The sequence below is a fragment of the Lampetra planeri genome, chromosome 1 (genome assembly GCF_965212315.1).
Source record: "Lampetra planeri chromosome 1, kcLamPlan1.2.h2, whole genome shotgun sequence".
Lineage (NCBI taxonomy): Eukaryota > Metazoa > Chordata > Hyperoartia > Petromyzontiformes > Petromyzontidae > Lampetra > Lampetra planeri.
Window position 1 is genome coordinate 31,166,454 of NC_136107.1, and position 21,632 is coordinate 31,188,085.

Genomic DNA, 21,632 nt, shown 5'->3' on the forward strand with positions numbered 1-21,632 from the left:
GTCCGCCCATATATACACACACATACCCAATATATGCTGAATCCCCTTTAACTCAAACTAAATAAGAAGCAAAAAAACCACAACACATTTTTCACTCCACGTTATGATTGGCCCATCGGGTTTTCATTTGTCGATAAATGCCACAAATTGACCCGCGTGAAGCCCGTCGTCCCACATCTCCACATCCTCGACATCCCATCCCACGATGATGAGCAAACCAGCAGCCCCAACCCGCCCGGGCGGCACGGTGTGTGGGTGTGTGTGGCGTGTGTGGGGTGTGTGTGTGGGGTGTGTGTGGGGTGTGTGTGTGGGGGTGTGTGTGGGTGTGTGTGTGTGGGTGTATGTGTGGGTGTGTGTGGGTGGGTGTGGGTTGTGTTTGTGTGTGGGTTGTGTGTGTGGGTGTGTGCGTGGGGGGTGTGTGGCTGTGTGTGGGTGTGTGTGTGGGTTGTGTGCGTGGGGGTGGTTGATCGGACCTGTCAACCTCTGCAGACCCCACCCCCGCGCTCTTTAATTGTATGAACGCCCCACATCCTGTGGTCCCGTGTCTCCTCCTCCGCCCGCTCACCAAACCCAGCCCCATTTTTTTTCGTCTCTCTCGCTCTCTCTCCCTCTCCAGCGTCTCCTCGCTTTCCCATCCCCCCACAAGTTTCCTCGTTTGTAAACGAGAAACATCTCTCTTTCGTGGTGGTGGTGGCGGCGGTGGTTGTTGTTGTTACGACAACGAGAGAGAGAGAGAGAATTGTCGCGTCGGCGAAGAACGTACAGAGAAGTGGGGGAGGCGAAGCGAGAGAGGCGGCTTCGGACCGGAGGCTGGAGGAGGAGGAAGAAGAAGCAGTAGAAGTAGAAGAAGAGAAGGAGGAGGAGATAGCGAAGTTCCATCGGACACGACGAGGGAGGAGGGAGTGAGTAGGAGCAGGAGGGAAGAGAACGACAACAACAACAACACCGAGGACGACGACGCGAAGTTGTTTTTGGGGTCCGTGGAGCCGGCGGCGCTCGGCGCGTTTCGCGAGCCGAGGAAGAAGAAGTGGCGGGCGGGAAGAAGGAGGAGAAGGAGGCAGGGAGGGAGGCAGGCAAGGAGCGAGGGAGGCAGGGAGGGAGATAAAAGTTGTTCGCGAGGGCGAGGAGGGGGTTGTTCGCTAGTACGCGTGGCCTGTTGGGGGGGGGGGTACTTTTGTTGGCGTCTGCGTGCGGATCCGCGGTACGAGGCGCCCGGCCGGGCCTCTCCCTCCCGACAAAGGGCGGCAGGGGCGGGAGGATTCAGCAGCAGCAGCAAGAGCAGCAGCGGGAGGAGGAGGGGAGGAGGAGGGGGGAAGACGCAGAGGCAGAGACGGACGCACAGGGCGAGCAAGCGGTGCGGGTGAAGAGAAGCCAGCAGCACAAGCCACCAGCAGCAGCCATGGCCGACTTCCTACCCACGGACTCGTGCCTCGCCGGCTGCTTCCCCACCTGCTTCCTCTCGCAGAGGGAGATCGAGCAGCGTCGCAAGAGCAAGCAGATCGACGCCATGCTGTCACGCGAGAAGCACCAGGCACGTCGGGTCGTCAAGGTGCTGCTGCTGGGCGCCGGCGAGAGCGGCAAGAGCACCTTCCTCAAGCAGATGCGCATCATCCACGGCCGAGATTTCGACCAGAGGGCCCTCGACGAATTCAGGGCGACCATCTACGGCAACGTGATCAAGGGCATGCGTGTGCTGGTGGATGCCCGGCAAAAGTTGGGCATCCCCTGGGCCGAGCAGGCCAACGAGAGGCACGCCGCCTTCGCGATGGCTTTCGACGGCCGGGGAGGCGGAGGGGGCCTTAACGAGGTGGCACCCGCCGTCTTCCAGCAGTACGTGCCGGCCCTGCGGCACCTCTGGGCCGATGGGGGCATCGCCGAGGCGTACAGGAGGAGGAGGGAGTTCCAGCTGGTAAGGTGGACGAGTTGGTGGGGTTTTTTGGGGGGGGGGGAGATCGGGTAAAATGTTACTGAGTTGGTGTGTGTGTAGATGGGATTTTGGTGGGCGCGTTAGCTGTGTGGAGTCCATTGGGTCGTGGTGTTGAAAGTTGGTGGTGTGGAAGGTGATGGTGTGGGTAGGGATTGGCATGTTGATAGAATGGTGGGGTGGATAGAATTACTGGGTGGTGGTGAAGGGACCCTGGCATGGTGTGGGTAGGAGATGATGATGTAGTTGGGGCTGTGGTGTTGCCTATAAGTTGATGGCATGTCTGGGAGGGCAGTATGGATTTTGGTGTAATGGTGGTGGGTGAAGGCATGTTTAGTTGTGAGTCGGTGTAGAAGGGTTCGAGATGGGTGGTGGGTTTGGGTCGGCTGAATGGATGGCGCGGTGGTCGTGATTGATGGTTGTGAGGGGATGGTTTAATTGTGTGGATGGGTGACGATTTGGATGGATTTGTGGGGTGGTGTTTAGGTCGGCGATAGTGAAAGTAGGAGGATGATGGTAGGAGAGTCGAATGGTGTAGTTGAGTGACTTGGGATTGATTTAGTAGTGGAGGTGATGGTAGCGATGGACTGGCGTGCGTGATAAACGAGTGAATGATGTGGTTGTGTGTAAGTTGATAGTGTGACAATGGATTATATGACGTTACTGTGAAATGTGGCTGGGTGATGGTAGTTTAGAGGACTGTGGTAGTGGAGTAATGTGGCATTGAGATGAGTGGACGAGAGCATGAGCAGCTGAGCTTTGGGTTGATGATGGTTGTGATGTTGTTGGTGATGATGGTGACGTACTCGATTTAAGTAGCAATGAGGTGGGCAATGATCAAGATGGACGGTGATTTAATGGCGAGTGGCGGGACAGCCTTCAAAGAAGCCAATGGTCACGATACCACGTGTGTTGTTGGGAGGTGGGCTGGTAGAGGTGGTTGCCATTCGTGAGTTTGTTGTAAGAGCAGGTCAGCATCTGGGAGAATAGGTGACGGATTGTAGGTGGTGGGCAGTGTGGGAATGTGAAAATGTATGGACAAGACATGGTTTGGTGTAATGTTGAAGCTGATTGGAAAACAGACTGGGGGGGGGGGGAATGGTGGATGGAAGGGAGTTTGGCTCTGGAGTGAAACAAAACGAGGGGCTGAATGAAATGTGGCAGGAGAATAAGGGGGCAAGAGGGGGGACCTCGTGCATGGGGACTCGGATTGACAGGGCCCTTGGGGCAAAAGGCATTTTGCAGGAGGGGGGAGGAGGAATGTGTGGATCTTAAGGAAGCTGTGGGGCGAGGGGTGCCTTGAGGCAGTGCGCTTCTTGGGGAGGCGGATGAAGGATGGAGGGTATCAGAATATTTATTTGTACTGGAAGAATCCGATGAGCTCTAAAGCTATTTTTTTACCGATGTCCGGTAGGGGCGGGTAAGAACGTTGCAACAACAAACCGTAGAAAAACATGATGGTAGTACAAAGTACAAGAAAGATTAACAAGTCACACAAACACAACACTAAATCATCCCCATCCTACCAGGCAAAGCCCACTGAGGTATCAACTTATTTTTCAGAAGCGATCTGGCCACAAGTGATAGCTCAACAAAGTGGCCTATAATTTGGACATTTACAGCACCAAAGTAATCAAAATAATCAAAATTCATGTTTCTAAATTTGGAGGGAAAAACCCGAGGACCCGGAGAAAAAAAAATCCACGCCACCATGGGGAGAAAATGAAAACTCCAAATATACAGGCGTCTGGTTCGGAATCGAACTTCCGACCTTCTGCATACCAAGCGAGGAAGATGACACCACTTGGGATGGTTTGGGGACAAATAGAATTGCGGTGGTGAAATGTTGGTGGCAGGCTTGTAAGATGTAGAGAGAGCCACGGAATAACGGGAGGACATTGAGCTGATAATGAACTGTAATAATAACAACAGTGATGCCTCCTATTTGTTCATTAAAGCGCCTAAACTTTCGTCTCAATACTTTTTCAGGGCAGGCCTGCTCTGTGATGGTTTGGCCAATTCCATTCATAATCGTTTGACGTGTGGTAGGAATCCATTGCCCTCCTGCCATCTCGTGACCATTTTCGTGGCCACCACCATGCAGATTGGAAAGATAACGAGAGAAACTTAAGAGGATTGGTGGACACGGTTTGCGATGAGTGAGGTGGAGGAGGAGTGCTGAATTGGCGGTGATCCGAGTTTGCCAGAAGTACAGTAGTGGGCGTATAACGTGTATCATTGCATTTACTCATTGTATGTGTCTGCTCGAGTTGTTTGCCAGGCCAAAGTTGCATCTTTATCATCAAGTCACAGTCTTGCATAAGACCTGTGACTTGAGCGCCAATTCTATCTGTAAACTGATGTCATCTTTTATTCATGAAGAAAGCCCTCCTCCTACGAGGATAAAGTTGTTTTCTACATTGTTCTGCTTTTGTGGTACAGTAACTTGAGTTAGAGGCTGGGGTGAAGACTGGCTTCACTGTCACACCGCAATGCTGTAGCTTTAAGCATAATGCCAACCCTATCTCGCCAACCACGTGACATCATGGTCCCAACTAGCATACAGTAAAACACCGGGGTTAAAGCGGTTTCAAGTAAAGTTTGCCTTGTGAGATTAACGAGAGCCTCATGACTCTTATAATGGGGTGTGTTGTGTGTGTGTTTTTGACCACCTTTTTGTGACCACCTTTTTGTTGTGCTGTTTGTTGGCTCAATCTTTCGGCTTGCTGTGTTCCCTCGCTCACCCACCCACCAGCCCGCCCACCACCAGCCATCAACTACATGTGCTTAGCTTGTGGCAAAAGGAAATGGTGCAAAGGGGTGGAATGAGTGTGTGGGCGTGAAGGCACCAGAGAGCTCTCGAAAGTCAGCCGTGTGTCACGCTATCCCGTGCAGCCTTCAAGTAGCGTTCCTACATTTGAATGCTATCCCCGTTAAGCACCAACTCATTCTTTTTATATTGCACTTTTGCGTCATGGGCGGTTTAGCTTTGACATACACTTGCAAGAAACCCACCTGGACAAGTGATAACGAGAGCATTCGAGAAACAAATACAGCTACAAGGCTCTCATGTGTGTCCCGCGTGGCGATGTTTGGGGGAGGGGAAGACGGGACTTGGCACATCCTATTTGCACTCATCCACGGAAATGACTTATGTTATCCATGTGGATAAGAAGATTAATGCTACGATGAATTTGTTGCATTTCCAGGTAATTTCCCTTGCCCGTGCAAAGGCTTATTGATATAAATTAGATTCGTGAATTTGTCACGAACTCTCTTGGGTGGTAACTTCTAATATTCAAGCCTCTGTGCTCTAATACTGTGCTCAGAAGAAGTTAGCACACGGGAGGTCTAATGGGAAATGTTGCCAACTTAGAGATTCTGTCATTAGACCTAAGCAATATTAGTTTTGTTCTGGCAACTAAAATTAGTTAAAGCAACTCGCGACAAATCTAGTGACTTTGAGACGTGGGCGTTATACTGTACATCTTTTGGCATTGTGGGTACATATTCAAGATCCTGTATCAGTTTACTTCTGTAATGCTTGGTAAATTGGCGAGTGACATTTCTGACAACTTTAAAAGTGTATTTTACGGCATACGCTGACTTGCTGAGGTTTTTTTTACTTTGCTGTTGAAAGAGTTGCCAAAACGACGACCTTTTCCGGATGAGTCATTCGTGTGTCGTCCATTGAGGATACCCAAATGAACGTGTAGCTACTTCCGGTGAATCCTGTTACCCACAGAAAAAAATGCAGATGCTCTTTGGTTCTTTCGGTAAAGTCACGTAGATGAAAAATAATAATAAAAATAATAATAAAATGTAATTAACAAAAAAAATAACTGTACAGTAGTTTAAAAACTAATTACTGTACAGTAATTGTGCTGTGTCTGTTCCACCTGATGACGAAAGCTTGTGTTGCCTCCGAAACGTGATTTAATTTAGTTATTTCCATTTTATTACAATTTTTTTTCATCTACGTGACTTTACCGAAAGAACCAAAGAGTATTGATCCTTGCAGTCACGAAAACTTCAAATCTAGAAAAAGGCAGATGTTGGTGAGATTCCATTTGTGGATAAAAAGGCTTTCCACCGTTTCGATTATGGGGCGTGGATAAAGGGAGCACCTGGGTATCATGGACCCAAACAGGAGGAGTTTCTCTGTATTCGATCAAACTCAGCAATGTTTATAATGTTGGGAAAAACTGCGGTAGAGCTGCAAGTGTTATTATTTTACCCCCCCTTTGACCTTTTTTTTGTTACTCCCTGAATACTGAAAAATGAGACCTGTAGCAGCATGTAGGTCATTGCATCAGCTAGAAATCCAGTTCCTGCAGTTTGGTTCGGTTCAACGCTTGCCAGAGCGAATACAGAGCTCTGTAAAGTAAGCAGACCAATGTGCATGCATGTGCCGTCCAATCTCTAATAGGTAGAATTGTGGAAATCTTATAATTTCTGCGCCTTATTTGGGAGTTGCCAAAATCCTACAGTTTGTAGGTTGGTGTGCCATGGGGATCATAAACAGTTTGCTTAAGTACAGGCAGAGATTGGCGACAGCGGGTCTTGCTGGCCGGACACGACTGGTCCATTTTTTCACGTCATCCGGTGGTAACGCTTGCTATCTCTTTTACTCGCCAAGTGAATTGAGGGGTTGTTGTTCGTGTGTAAAATACACTTTTGTTCTCAGATGTGTTGTAAGGTTTTGTATCATGTGCTGCTATCCGGCCGACATCTCTGACGTTTCGGTCCACGCACTGGAAGAAATTTAAGTTCCTGAAGAAGCTCCCAGAGTAGGTGGTGCAAAAGGACGGACATGCTGAACAACACGCGCCACATCCTGATAACATTTCAGAAAGCTGCACAGCACAATGGTGAAACATCTTAAGCAGTAAAATAGACTGACTGTACTTTGGCCGCTATGGGGCAAGAAAGCTGAGCATAAAACCATTGACAGTGCCGTTGTTGTTGCACACTACATGCTGAAAGTGGGGACCATTATGGTTTAGATGTAGAAAATGGACGAACTTCTGGAGGTAACCCATTCACCAGGCAGCAAAAACACTACCATTGTAACGTGTCACACCTTGTTAACGCCCGCCGAGTGTGACGACTTTGGATTTACGCAATGAGATCTCTCTAGATGTGTGCCTGGTAATGCTGCTGGTATTGTTGTGGTTGAGGCTGTAGGTACAGTGTGAATGTGTTTTCCGTGTGCTTGTACTTGATGCTGTTTTTCGTGCCCTGACTGTAATGGCGTTTTATCACAAAACAACAAAACCCTGCTTTAGAGCGGCCGTCCCTGTCTTGCTGCCGTTTTTAATACAGACAGCGTTGGTATGAGCTTTTTAGGGTGAGAATACCGATGATCTTTACAGGGTTTTTTTTCGTAGATGGTAGTCAACCTACACACGAAGTGTCCAGACAGCAGTAAAAAAATGAATGTGAAACGAGATTCTCACATTTGCATTATATTTCCACCGAATTACTAAAGTAATTAAAGTAAAGTATTGTAGTATGTATTTGTCCGCGTACTTTCTTACATCTTTCCCAAAATCTTTTCACTGTTCCTCATAATTGAAATAGTTCCCAAGCCCATGTTTATGGCGGACTTAATTCCATTGTTTGGTGATATTCACTGGGGGTGTCTGAAATGAATGAAAGGGGTTTGACATTTCTCCTACGGATACAACGACAGCCTTAAAATCCACTGTGACCCAGCAGGCTGAACATGGCGCTTGACACAAGAGGATGATTAACTTTGCTCTTATAATTGTTTTAGAAAAGTGTATTTTTGTACCTCAAAAACCGAAGACAATGGCTTGTGTTCAAACCGTACGGCTAATAATGTCAGTGTTTGTGAGGAGGGCTCTTTCGCAAGGCATTTGACCTTAACCCTAACCTTACAGCCACGCCCTGCATTTTACAGTATACCATCGTGATCCTGATCTCTTCCAACAATGCCAAAAGTGAATGTATATACAGTAAGTAGATTTAAAAATATCACCGTTGTATATCCGAGGATTGTTTTTGCATGCTTTAATGCTAAAAACAGTCTTACTCATCCATCACAACAATAAAGCGCCTTGCTGCTATCAGCGACTGTGCAACACGATGTGAAACAAAAAACTTAGCCATGTGTCTTTTAGACCGTAGCAAGTTTCATGATTACAATGCAAACAAGAACCCCCTTTGCGTCGTGATTCAAGTTTTTGAGGTGTTAAAATACTGCAGAGCATGGACATTGATGCGTTAATGTTGATTGCCATTTCTAATAAAGAGTTGCTTTTGGGGACTGCCACAGTTATGCAATTGAAGCCATTTCCAAAAATAAAAAGGGGCAATTGTTATAATGTATTTGTGCTTTAGTTGACAGGTCTTGATTTCCCATAGGAACACGGTGGAGCAAGCCATTAGTGGGAACTCTGGGCTAATGATGCACGCTCGTAATTTATCCTGTTCGATTTGCTGCTCTTGAGGAAGGCAGTTGGGGCTGCATTTAAATTAACGTCACATGGCCACAGCCGGGAACGCCGATAGATTTGCACCCATTTTTCAAGCGGTGCACGACAGGGGTAAGGTGGTTGCTTGCGCATTAAAAACACATTTTCAAAACAAAACACGGTGCCCATTTCTCAAGGCGACGGGAAAGCATGACTGAGTGATAAAAAAAAGATTGAGAAACTGAAAGCACGCAGCATTCAAGGACGCGTTGGGGAGCTTGTATGCCGTCTGGCGTCAACGCAGGGGGAGCATTAGCAGCACAGCGAGCTCTTGCGGTGTTGAGTGCGACGTGACTTGTTAGCTCCGTCCTTTTGGTAATGGCACGAGATAATAGCCTGGCTGTTAACACGTGCGACCGTGGGTTTTCCCTGTCAACGTTTGGAATAACCTACGTTGGTTATAAACCGATGGCCTCCATTGCAAGTTTTGTGCCCATTCAACATCCTCAGACTACTTTTGGAAGCTCTTATAATTGTGTTAATTCCATAAAGCAACTGCTAATTTCGCAATTGCCTCTGCACCTAAGTGGAAAATACCAAATATGGAATTGGTTATTGTGCACGTTTGTATAGCCAAGGGACTTGTCAAGATAATGATGTGCACACACAAAGTAATCGTGCTGGACAAAGATATTGGATTAGTGTTGTGAGTTGACTGGGCGGGTAGTCCAATCAGGTTGTGGCCACGCACCCGTTTCCCTTGTGGAGAATACACCGTCAGAGTGCACGCATCTTGTTACCAACTACAGAAATGCAATTAACGTTGCCACGATGTGACTTAAAGAAAACATCCATCGTTTTTTTTTATTTTTACAACAAGATGCAGCATTCCTTTTAGAGAACTCGACTCATTGCTGCAAAAGGTTGGGAACGTTGCCTCTCAAGCTTAGTGAAGACATCTTTAGGCAATCTAGGTCAGGATGAAAGGGAAGTCCTAGCGAGGCCTAGTTATAATGTGGACAATTTGAACCTCATGCTTTTTTCCCAGAGCATTACCAGATCATCAATTCTACCTGCCGAGCTAGTGTTACTGCTGTGAGTGTGAGAAGAACAGTGTGCACACACGCACACAGGGACCATTTAACGCGAGAGTGTGTATCGGTAAGTGGGCACAAATAAAAGGAGAGTGCTTTGTGCAGCATGTTTCCATGTAAAGCTAATCATTGGAACCACATGTTCTTAACTAATGTCGTTAAGGGTTGTCTGCCATTTCATATTAATAGGCGAATATCATTCATTGGAGTACACTTTCTCTTGGTCTCGATTAGACGGGGTGTCGTCTGTCCCAAGTTTGGTGTATTTTAAGCCAGTGTGTGCTCATGCAGTCGCGATCATAGCTTCTTCCCTTTGCTCTTTGGTTTTTTGCCTTTTTGAGTCATTTCCCGTCTTTTACCAGAAAGTTGTTTGCGCAAGTGCCCTGTAACGTGCGCATCCCAGTTCCCGTTGTCGTGTTTAATTCAAGCTCGCTCCTATTGAAAGCAAATAAGGATGCCGAACGAGAACGCTCATTGTTTCCCCCGTTGAAGCGACAACACTACAGGAATGTTTTTGTCCCCCGTGTACCGTCGCTATCCCAGTTTTTTTACTTGCCGGATTTTTGTTTATTTGTGTCTCTTGCCAGATTCGGTTCTACCGACGCATGCCTTTGCCGGCCGTTGTGGTGCAGGACCAGTTTAATGACCGATCTGCTGAGCTTGCGCGTCGTGAACGACGTGCCCACGATGCATGTTGATGTCTGCTTCCAGTTGAAGCCCGATTGCAACTGTCAGTCCTGTTTTATTTGGCGTTACCCCCCCCGCCCGCCGCTCCCCCTCCCCTGGCCATCATAGTGCACACCAAGCAAAACTTGTCGATCCGCATACCTCGGTATCTTTTTCTCACAGCACCTCCTGCTCAGTGCACGCATGCCTTAACCCTGCCAGGCATGCACCAAGGACCGTCTCTCAAGTCCAAACTACAATCTCTGTTAAGTGCAAGACGCAGCGAACCCTATTATAGCATTGCCCCTTCTGCGTCCGTGCCGTCCTTATTCGTTATACCCGCGCTTTGCTTTGTACCGACCGGGCCGGCGTGCCCCTTTGTCTAACCGAAGGTAATTAACGCGTATTACAAACACCGCAATGGGCCTGTCCGGAGGAGATTGTCGGGGGGGGGGGCAGGGCATTTGTGGAAGCATCCAGCTGAACATGCCTTGCACTCTTGCTAAATCCCGTGCATGTACAGACAAAGGCTTGGCAGCAGATTAACGAAGCTGGGCTGGTGATTGGGGGGGGGCATAAAAAATGAGTGTCTGCGGCGGTGGTTATATAAAAGTGCACGGTCCGGATAATTTGGTGGTCAATGCTGCAGAGCGCCCTTTGACCTGATGAGTCAGTAATTACGTGCCCACACGCATTGTCGAAGGCTTGCTCGCATTCTCAAAGGCGTGCTCGCATTGTCGATGGCAGCAAGATTGTGAGCAGGCAAAGTCCTCAACAACTCGTTTCTAGCCACAGGCTCGAAAAGGCCACCGTTTATCCGAGGCTCCGCCTCTTCTCACGAGCATTGCAATTCTCACTTTCGGAGTGGCCTTGCTTTTGGTTGGGGACAAGTCGTTGGTGGGGACTGGGGGGGGATGGTCGAGTGAGATTTGTAATTGTCTCAACTCCCCTCGCGCTCCCGCAGTTCAACAAAGAACAGAGAGAACTTTACATGTTGGACTTTTTCTAGAACCGACGATGGTGACATCACCACCTTTGGCACTGCTGCTCTTTGCTACGGCGCTCCGTGATTTACGCCACGCTGTGGCTTGCTCAAACACGGGTCTCTGTTTGACGTGTCTTGCACGTCTCGCGGATATCTCGAGAGACCTGAGATAACTTGGAAAAACCCACCCGGTTACCAAGTCTTTTGCATGTCAATTACGTTGACAATTGCATTAAATAAAATTGCAGAATGTGCTTTCGCGCAAGGCTAAATAGACATCACAATCTCTGTATCATATGTTCGCTATCGACGCAGATATTGAGCAGACGTGCTTCAAAAACACACATGGAACTGAAATAAATTTTATGCCAATTTTAATGCGGTGTCTGGAAAGTGTATCGAGTTCGTCGGTACAGAACTGTCTCTTAAAAGGGGTATAATATGTCCATTTAAACATTTAGCAAAACAAAGTGAAAATACATAGAGACGGAATGGTACGCGTGTGCTAAAGTGATTATTCTGTATCTCTGGCACAAACACTGAATCGGTGCCTGATGTTGCGAGCTTCTTGTGCATGTGGAAGCGGCCAGACCTATCAGAAACCAGAGCTCACCACGGCTCGTTAGTGTTCCTCAATGCCATGCCCGTGCTGTTGCCTCTGGGAAAGCGATCTTGGATGGCCACGCCAACCGTGTCGGCCTCTGTTCATGAGAACCCGACATCCTGGAATACCAGGTGCAGGGAACCTACGGCACATGGACCGAGCCAGCTCTGCAGCCTCAATTCACACGGCACGCGGCTGCATGGGGCCTACCACTTAAAAATTGCCCACAAATGACAGCCGTTACTGCGAACACCTTAGCCTTACCGTTCGGGTAGCAGAGGGGAATATTTTCCATCCTGGCATCGCTGCGTTTTTTATATCAGCCTGCTCGGTCACTCCTGTTGCTGCAAGGACCTATTGCAGTGACGGAAGGGGCTGACGTGTGTGAAGTTGTTGGCCGTCCGTTACCTGAAAGTCCTGTTCATGCCTCTGTCAGGAACTTTTACCCTTCACCCCCACTGCTGTAAACTGTTTAGTTTATTCCAATATATCTTCTCAGGTTAGAATTGTGCATTTGCTCAAGGTATTGCCGCCCTGGGTATCAGCCGTGTAATGATGCATCGATTCACCGATTTAAAATCTGTTATTAAACTCACAATATGTGCATTAAGTTGCTTGTGTGAGAAACATTGTTATTCAGTTTGTTCTATGTAATGGATTCACGTGATTTCTGCAGCCACTAGCTACCGCTATGTTCACCGCGGTGTAAACAAAAAAAATATTTACGAATCAAATCGCAACTAGATTGTAGCAATTGACAGAATTGCCAGGGAGGTGAGGGCTAAGTCTTCACATCTCTCTCGTGTATTAATGATGGTTGTGTCACCATGATATACACCCTTCTACCTTTTAATACATGCTATTAACGGTATTAACAGTGCAGATTTGATTTTGGATTTGTTAGGGTTTTCGACTCCGCAGGTAGCTTTTCAAAAGCTAAATGTGGAATGTAATTATGGACAGATATTTTTGAGCATGTGTTCATGTTAAACATGTACAGGAATTATCAGGGAGTGCAAACTATCCTGTGGAATCTATCCTGCCACTTCTGTTCCAATATTTCCCCATGTACTCCACTCATAGATTCCTTTACCCATGTTAAGGGCTCAGTCGACCACATCGACTCATCCATACTATCTTGAACCACCATTCTGCAGGGTCCTCACACTTCTCTAACTGCTCCTTCTCTCGCACTGCTAGACTTGATCATTGTTCCCATGATCTCTTTTCCCCAAGTTCTTAACCTTGCTCAATTCATGAAACGTATTAACTCTTATCTATTACACTTTTTAGAAGTGCTGTTTTTTGCTGGCCACATAGCATTCTGGACCTTTAAGCCTGGGCTCGACATCTGTCAAAAAAAATGGTGGTCATCCTGCCCAAAAGAGGGCTCGGTGTGGTACTGCAATGTCGGTGGGCTTGTTTTCGGAGAGCTTGTTAAAAATAACAAAACCATAAATTGTCAATCCACTACTTGACGAAGGGCTCCCTATGCCGTGTCGGTCTTGAGAATTGTCTGACCATAATTCATCATGGTGGCTGGTGCATGTTGGTGAAGGAAGGGGGGCGCCCATGATCGGTGAGGATATCGCTCGCCAATCGAGTCACCTGTGGCTGGGAATTGAACTGAGGTCACCAGGTTCATAGCACAGTGCGCTAACAACCACACCACGTATACTAGGTCCATGTAAAGATGCATCAATTTGCAAATAAAAATCAATTTCTCCACCACCTCCCCCACCCTTTTTTCCTTTACTTTTGTTCCTCTTTCCTTGCCTTCCCTTCCCCATATAACAACTTGCGCTGCTACTCGCAGTCCCTATGTTCGTGGGGCAGTGAGCCCAAACTCCTCCCCTTCCCAGAACCCAGGAGCACTGAGTTCGGACTTTGGTTCGTGGAATTTCTGTACCCCCTCCCTTATTGTGGTTTGTGACTTTTTACTGGACTCTTGTTATACTGAAAAGAAAATCCAATTTCTGCACACAAATTACACAAATTACATGTGTAACAGACCGTGAATTGCATTGCGGCCACATAAGGGAGTTGGACACATAAAGCCCACCTTCACCACCTGGAGGTGGGGAGGTGGGGAATTGGCTGTGGCCGGGAAGGGTGGGATATGTGCTGGGGAGATTTGGCGCGGGGGGGGGGAGTCTTTGGCTCTGGTTGCGTGGGGGTGTGATTGATCAGGGAGGTGTAAAAGAGAGGGGACAAAGGAGAGTCGGGAGCTGGAAGGGGACTGACGCCATCGAGGTGTGGGCGAGTTGCCATGCGGCGATGGAGCCTGAGTCAACACGTGTTCGGTGTTCCAGGACCTGCTGAAGTTGGCTGCCCGTGTGGTTGGCTGGGGCAGTACCACACATTTATCGAATCATGTGTTTTGAGAAAGCTACTCTTGCCAATGAGACTATCCTGGTCTCTTGAGTTGTCACCTGGTTAAAATAAACGTGTTTCTCATTTTTAGTTGTTTTAATTGTAATGGGGCCACATGAGCCTACAGCCAATAGATGTGCTACCATTCACCGCAGTGTTAACAATAATTGCTGTGTGATTCAATTGGTGACTGAAGCATGGCACGTCATTGAATTACTGGGGAGGTGAATTGTTCACACCCAATGTTAATGTCACATTTAGACCAATGCAGCAAGCAAGATTGGGCAAACGAGACAGAAAAATGAGAAACAATACGAATGAGGTTGTCAGAACGGAAAAAAACAATGACCCCAAATCGTGACAGTTCATGGAAGTACTGGAAGGGTGATTCGTGAAATGGCTGGGGCATACGTACATACATACTGGTCACAAATAATTTTTCTAAAATAAATCAATATTCTTCATTCCTCCCCCCGTAATGTTTTTTTGTGGTTTGTACAGTGTTGTGATGTTGTTGTTCAAACGTTATGCATTTACAAATTGTAAAAATGTTCTGAGATGACCCGTGGTTATATTGGTCACACACTGGCGTGTTGCACGTGGGCACACAAGTTCGGTTATGGGACCTGCTTTTGGTTTCATCCTGTGCTTTTGCCCCACCCCTCCTTTTCCCGGTTGACAAATAAACTAGCAATAAAGCACAAGTCCTTCAGGGTCTCCAAATAAAAGTTTTGAACAAATGTATTCATTTTAGCTTTGGATTAGGTAATATTTGCTCACTTATCTACAAACTTTAGTGGCTCCTAAGAGCAGTCTCTTCCCCGTTTGGCTCTTCCTGAACACAACTCGATGTTTCTACCAGAGCATAATGTCCTACAAGTAACTTTGTTCCCGACGATGGGAGAAATTTGCTCTTGCGTTTCCATGGGCGGCAGGCACTCTTGATTGCTGTTGAAGGAAGGAGATTCTTGTGCGTAGCTCCCAGGAGACTAGGGCCGAATGTTTGCCTGTTGAGTGTGCGTGTACGTGAAGAGGGGAATGTGGGTTAGTGGGATCAGGATTAGGTTTTCTGGGTGTGCATTGCAGGTAAATCCTCCATCCTTGGAGATTATTAGAAGACCATTTATTTACTTTTTGTTTATGTTAGATGAGCCCCACTGGGGGCAGTCTTATTACACTTTATGGAGTTTTTTTTGTAATCAGGTTGAGGAGGACTTTTCACTAATGTTTTGAAATTTGGATTTTGTTTTACTGCAGTAATCCCAATTGTATTACTTTGAGTAAGTTTGTATTGTGGCTCAGATTAACATGGATACTAACTGGCATGCTGTGATGAAGCACATACAATAGTGGAATAACAAAACTACATACAAAAAATTCTTGAGTTTACAAAGCGTGACAACCCTGCGAATGTGGGGAAATAAACCGTTTCTGGTCCTCCCTTCCCTGCAGATCATCCATAGACCAGATTTCCGTCTGCAGAGCCTTTCATGAGTTTCATTTGCTGATATGTTAAGGGGATGGCACTTCAGTTTTTGTGCAGAATTTTAATGGGTTATGGTTTTTGGTTTGGGTATACGGTTAAGGTTGTTTAGGGGTTCGGGGTAAAGGGGACCATACTTGACACTTGCTTTTATTTCCACATCTGGATGGACAGTTGCCTTGGCCCTCTTTTTTAGATTACAGAATAGGATTTATCTGTGTTTTCATAGGAATTATCCAGCTGGCTCCAGCCCAAAATGCTTGCAGATTATTATGCAAATACATTTGACAAAATGTACATTCCTGCGGGCTCAATTTAACATTTCCCTGCCATGTGAAGTGCACATTCATATGGTGGTGGAGGATGTCTACTTTTGATTTAATTCTCATGGTCATCCATCGCTAATCCACCGCTGGGTGAAGGTTTTCCCAGGCTGACACCTCCTCGCGATACTGTGATGTAATAAGGCTTCCTTTAAAGTGTTACTTAATTTATTGTCCTAAGTTGTGATGGGCCGAGTTGGCCACCAACCGGGATATTAACTCGGAACCTTCCAATTGCGAGTCCAGCTCTTTGCCAGGTCGAGGGTCTGGGTGCCAGCCGTCTGGATACACAAATCTCAGCATAAGCACACCTAGGGGGGAGTGCAGGACACTCTAAAGGCGTGAACCTGAATTTGAACGCCTCCGTTAAACTTTTCCGGCCGAGCTTGCCCAGTAAAACAGTTGTGGGCTTGATATGCAAGTTGTGGTTTATAGCCAAGCTCTCCCCCGTCACCATTGGGGGCCCCGGGGCGGCTTCACCCAAGTGGGCTGCTGTTGCTGCTGACCTCTGTCTCTGCATTAAGCCCAGCGAGACCCCCTCCAGCTCAGCAAGCCATGAGGAGGAGGCCTGCTGGGTAGGCAGAAAAGCAATACAATGCATCTTTAAAGCGGGACCACACAAGAACCATATCTTCTTACGTCACACTGTTGCTTTCTGTTCTCGCTTAGAAAAGGTTTTGCGGGGTTTCTTTTTTCGTAAGGCGTTTTTGTGCCTAATAAAAATTTGGCAGTTATATTCATTCTAATTTGTAATTCATCTTTATATTTTTAAAAAAGTGCCCGTGAAAGGCTCTGAATGCTGGGATTATTTTCAGTATGCCCCTGCGTGGAATTTTTGGTCAAATTCTTGAATATATTCTGTTTTGAAAGAATCCTGAGTGCCCAGAGAAAACCCACACAAATTAGGAGATGGAAACACGAGCTGCACACTGATAGGTCGGCGACCTACTTGTTTTACTGCATAATACCGGCACCTCATTGCCCTCTAGGTGGCTCGTATACACCCTTCAGCTGTTTCCTAACAAAAGCATTTAAAGTGTAGGTGTGTATTTTGGCATTCGATCTTTCATTGGGTCGCCGGTGTTACATTATGACTTGGGATTAAATTTAAACTGTCGGCGTCCGGCTGGTGCCCTCGCATTGTGCTCCGTGACCACTCGCGGTGTGATAACACGTGCGATAATCTGTTGTGCATGCTGGTACGTTACACCTCCATCATACCGAGGAAGCAAAGTGCTCACGGAGCTCGACTGTATTGATCTGCTCATGCCAAAAGCAATTCATCAGCGTTATGTCGTGATGAATAACACCATGATTAATAGACATTGGCGTGTACAGACGTTTAATTTTTCCATAATGATGGAATGTCCGTATACATCTCGTGACAATGTCTGCTCATTTCAGTTTGTTGCATTGTTGTTTGCTCGGTCACTCGGTGAAACTTAGAAATAATTAAATCTGTACATTTTAACAAACCATCGTGGACACCATTTGCAGCGGGTGCCATGCAAACAATCGTATTCATTGTCGTGGTAGTGATTTATTTAACGTCGTATTTGCAGCAAGATGTCAGCTTGCAGCAACACAGTAGTGGATTCTCGTTTTGTTGTCGGTAAGGATTGAGCCTTTCTGGTGCTATAAAACACATCCCTTACCCTGAGGCAAAATAATAGAAAAAGCCACTTAGCTTTAGACCGTACAGCCAATCGGAGTTAATGCCATAAAACCAAAGAAAATCCTCGTAGTTGGTTATTCCACTGTAGATTCAGCCTGAAGTCTGGAAGTTCCGCTCTGACTCATGTAACCGATGTGGGTGGGATTTTTGGATGCATGCTGTGAGTATCCCCATCATTCATTCGGTGCCCATCACACCAACTTAGGTCGCTTGCGGCCATTTGCAGGCACAGGCCCCGCGCGCACGTTCGGTAACGGTGCTCAAATCAACCCACCGTGTCCGGCTCTGGGAGCTGACGAGGCATCGCCTGCTCCTCGCTGCAGACGCAGGCCGTGTTCCTCGCTGCAGAAGCAGGCCGTGTTCTGGGCCTGGTCGAGAGAGCCTCACTTCTAATTTTTTTTTGCGGCAACCTGAAACCTATAAGGAGACCATTCGGGCATGGCCAGATTGTCCGTGGTTCTTCTGAACCCAGTGGAAGAAGCCTACTGCTCGCAGTGTCGTCATCTTATCAGATATTGCTTATGTTGCTTGTAGTCGTGCGTTGGAGCTGCGTGCTCTCCAGAGATGAGCTGAGAGGTTCCGTGGTGGTGCTCAAACATTTGAACAATTTGAGTCCCCTGGCAGAAGATAAATGCTGGTAGAGCAAAGATGCCTTGGGTCCATGGTTTGGCGTGACCGTTTTTCACGGCTGGCCACCGTTCTTCTCATGTCCTGGAGTGCAATGCCAGCCAATAAGTAATCGGTCGACTTGAGAAGCCAGTAATGCCTCCGCAGAATTCATTTAACAGGAGTCGATCTTTTTTTGCATGTGAAGACCTCTCCCATGCAGGGCCACGCATACTCCGCTGCCGAGTAGCAGAGAGTCAGCGCAGTTGACTTGAGTGTAGACGCATTCGCTCCCCATTAAATGTTGGCCTGTTTCTGGATGATGTTACACTGTGAGCTCATCTCTCGCCTTGGTTTTCTCGATGTGTGCCATGTATGTCGGTTGAGTGTTGCACCGAGGTAGAGGGAATTTGAGCTGTAGGCCAGTTTTTTATGCCTTTCCATGTTATGTTGAGTACCCTCTTTGCATCCCTGTTCCTCGGATGGAGGGCGTACACTTGCGTTTAAACAAGGGTTGACGCATTGATTTTTGTCATTGTAGGATGTTAGGTTTGTTAAAGTTGTTGTCAATGTAATTTTCAATTGGTGGGAGTGTTTGCCTTGGGCTGTCAGAGGTCATCCACATTAAAGCAAACTTCTGGTGCCCATGTGGATTAGCTAATCATTGGTCTCGATGTTAACCAGTAATGGTCAAGCACAAGCTTCGTTTTGGAAGACTCTTTCTCTGTCACAACCGACTTTGCTATTCATCCAGTTCTACGAAGATTCATCGGTTCTTGAGTCGAGCCCTAATGAGTTCGTTTAGCTGTATGTCTTTGTTCATATGCAGAAACTTGGTGAGCAGCCGTCGATTATTTACGGTGCCGTAGTTTGCCGGCGAGTCTACGAAACACAGCTCCTTTAATCAGACCTTTACCACAACCAACCTCAATGTGCCGTGGAAGATTTAGCAGCTGGCTTGTGCATGACTTATCTGGGCAAAATCGGTCTTGCTCTATAGGCCAGCCTCTCGTCAACACGTGGTATAATATGGCTCAGTATGATCCTTTCAAAAAGTTTGTGCGTGTTCCACTGGAGGTAGATGGGTCAAACACTTCGTCTCCGATGGTTCTTTTCCCGGTTTGGGAAGTGTCACTACTGGGTCTTGCCAAGTACTTTGGTTTGGACAGGCCCAATATGCGTGTTGTCTTGGTAATCAAAGTTCCTTTTTTTCTTTAGTACCAGGTACCGCTCCTTCTAAGATAAGGTTTATCTTGCAGCGGAGGCCCGCTGCCAGTGCTCAGGTTGTTTGTGTCACTCAAAGGTCGACATGTTCACGAATTACGATATTCAGTGATGGCAATAGACCATGGCCTGTTTAGCAAATTGTGTCAAACACTGGCAGCCTACGAGAACCTGCAGCTTGTGTCTCGCAAGCTCGGAAGACTTTTACATTTGTTGCAATGTGGTGGGAAAATTTGTCTTGCCATAGAGGGCCTTCTTACTGGCTTTTTTTTGCTTTTTAGTTTTTATCCCCGGGGAGATATCCAATACTGTGGCTGGCGTGTGTATGGTGGGTTGTGTGTGAGAGAGTCTAGCATCATTAGTACAAAGTAAAGACAGAGTTCAGGTATAGTGCATACTGGTAACTGTAAAGCGGTTGCGTACGTATACAATGTGTGTGTGTGGTACGTGTATTGTTTACGCTTTAGATACAGTAAGTATACAAGTTGGCTGGTGTTTGTAGATGTCTTAACACTTTCCTTTCAAACGTGCCCTATCTCACAATGAATGCTTGTTTGTGTTGGATAAAGATATACAGTGATTACTTGCAAACAAAGGTAACTGCTGTGTTTTTTTTTGTTTCGGGCAACAGCTGGTCTCCTTTTTACCGTACAATTCTCAAACCACAAACATATTCAACACCCAGCCATATGACGAGCTAACCTCATTGCTACTGCCAAATGGTCTCTTTTTCGTTTTAGGTTTCTTTTTTCGTAACAACTTTCCCGGATGGATTATATATTTTTTTCCGCAGTGGCCTGGAAAAGGGACTCGTGGGACAAGTTGTGTCCGGGCATGGTGTCCTCAGCTGAAATCCAGAATACAGAGCGATGTTTGCTGCACACTGTGTGCACTGTGGGACACAACTTGAACTCGTAGCTCGCTGTAAAATACGCACTCGCGTTTGCTGTTTTGCTGAGTGATCTGTGTTTGCTCGAAAAACTACAAGCGAGTAACCAAGATCATTTTGAGTGCGTCAGCTTTGCACGCCTTGTGTTTCCTTGGGACCGGCACACGCGCTGCAGTCACTAACAAAACAAAGATAAAGCAATGTGGATCATTGTGGCTTCCAGAAAACATGAAATTAATGTTACCGATTTCCATGATAATTTTTATAGTTATTTATTAAGCCAGATAAGCTTTAACACATTGCTCAAAATGTATCTTACGAAGGGTCATGATTGTAATGTTTAACCAATTTAGTTTTGGCTATATTTACTATTGCAGGAAACTGGAGTACTGGGGAAAAGCCCTGCCAATAAGAGGACACTCAAATCCCTAGGGATAGTTCAGCAAGCCATATGCTTATGCCACCTTTTATCCACCTCCTTGTAGTCCAGTAGGGGTGAGGGTCTCATGCATACCCATGGTTGGTATCTGTTGCATGGTCTACAAATCCCACGTGCAAATTGCCGACCCGCAACCATGCCCCATGTTGCCACATGGGTATCAGGCAGCAGAATGGGCCAGTGATCCTAAGTTTGCACGGGAGATGTAACGTGTAAAGGCTCTGGGCGCCACAGTGGCGAGATGTTAAGTACCTCGGCTGGTATACAGGAGGGTGTGGGTTCAAATCTGACCTTGAAGTCTGTATATTTGGAGTTTGCATGTCTCTCTCCCCATGGTCGTGTGGATTTTTCTCCGGGTCCTCCTTTTTTCCCCTCCGCATTTAGAAACATGCATTTTAGAGTATTTGGCCGCTGTAAGTTTCCACTTGATAAGCCACTTCGTTGAGCTATCATTTGTGATAACCAGGTCGCTTCTGAAAAAGAGTTGTGTAGTTCAGTGGGGCCTTACCTGGTAACATAAAATAAGCGACCACGACTGCACCGTGGTCGCTGGCTACCGTTCGGCGGACGAGCTGCACACCCGGGAACAGCTGCACTCGGTGGATATAACACGAAACTTGGCCACTGTGGAAACACGAGCCGAGGCGTTGTAGCTCGGCCTGCGCACAGCTGTACCAGCGCAACTTTGCTTGTTTGAAACGTTTATTTGTGGTGTGCAGCTGAAATTACGCATTTTATTTACAATACTGGTCTCATGACATTTTTTTTTTGGGGGGGATCGGGGAAATCTTATTTTTATTGGGAAGGCGAACATTTTCTCAAGATATGGTCTTATATGGTGTTTTTGAATGCTTGATTTTTTTACTTTACTTCAGTTTTTGAGGTGGCAGTATTCATTTAACTTTAA

General features: G+C 46.8%; 1 protein-coding gene across 1 annotated transcript in view; it reads left to right on the top strand.

Annotated features, from left to right (window-relative positions):
- Positions 1-514: 514 nt before the first annotated feature.
- Positions 515-21,632, top strand: part of LOC144721205 (guanine nucleotide-binding protein subunit alpha-13-like) — a 40,140-nt gene continuing 19,022 nt past the window's right edge. The window contains exon 1 of the mRNA XM_078598638.1: positions 515-1,909. Within this exon, the coding sequence (XP_078454764.1) occupies positions 1,400-1,909 (510 nt within the window). The 5' untranslated portion in view covers positions 515-1,399. The remainder of the gene's footprint in view (positions 1,910-21,632) is intronic.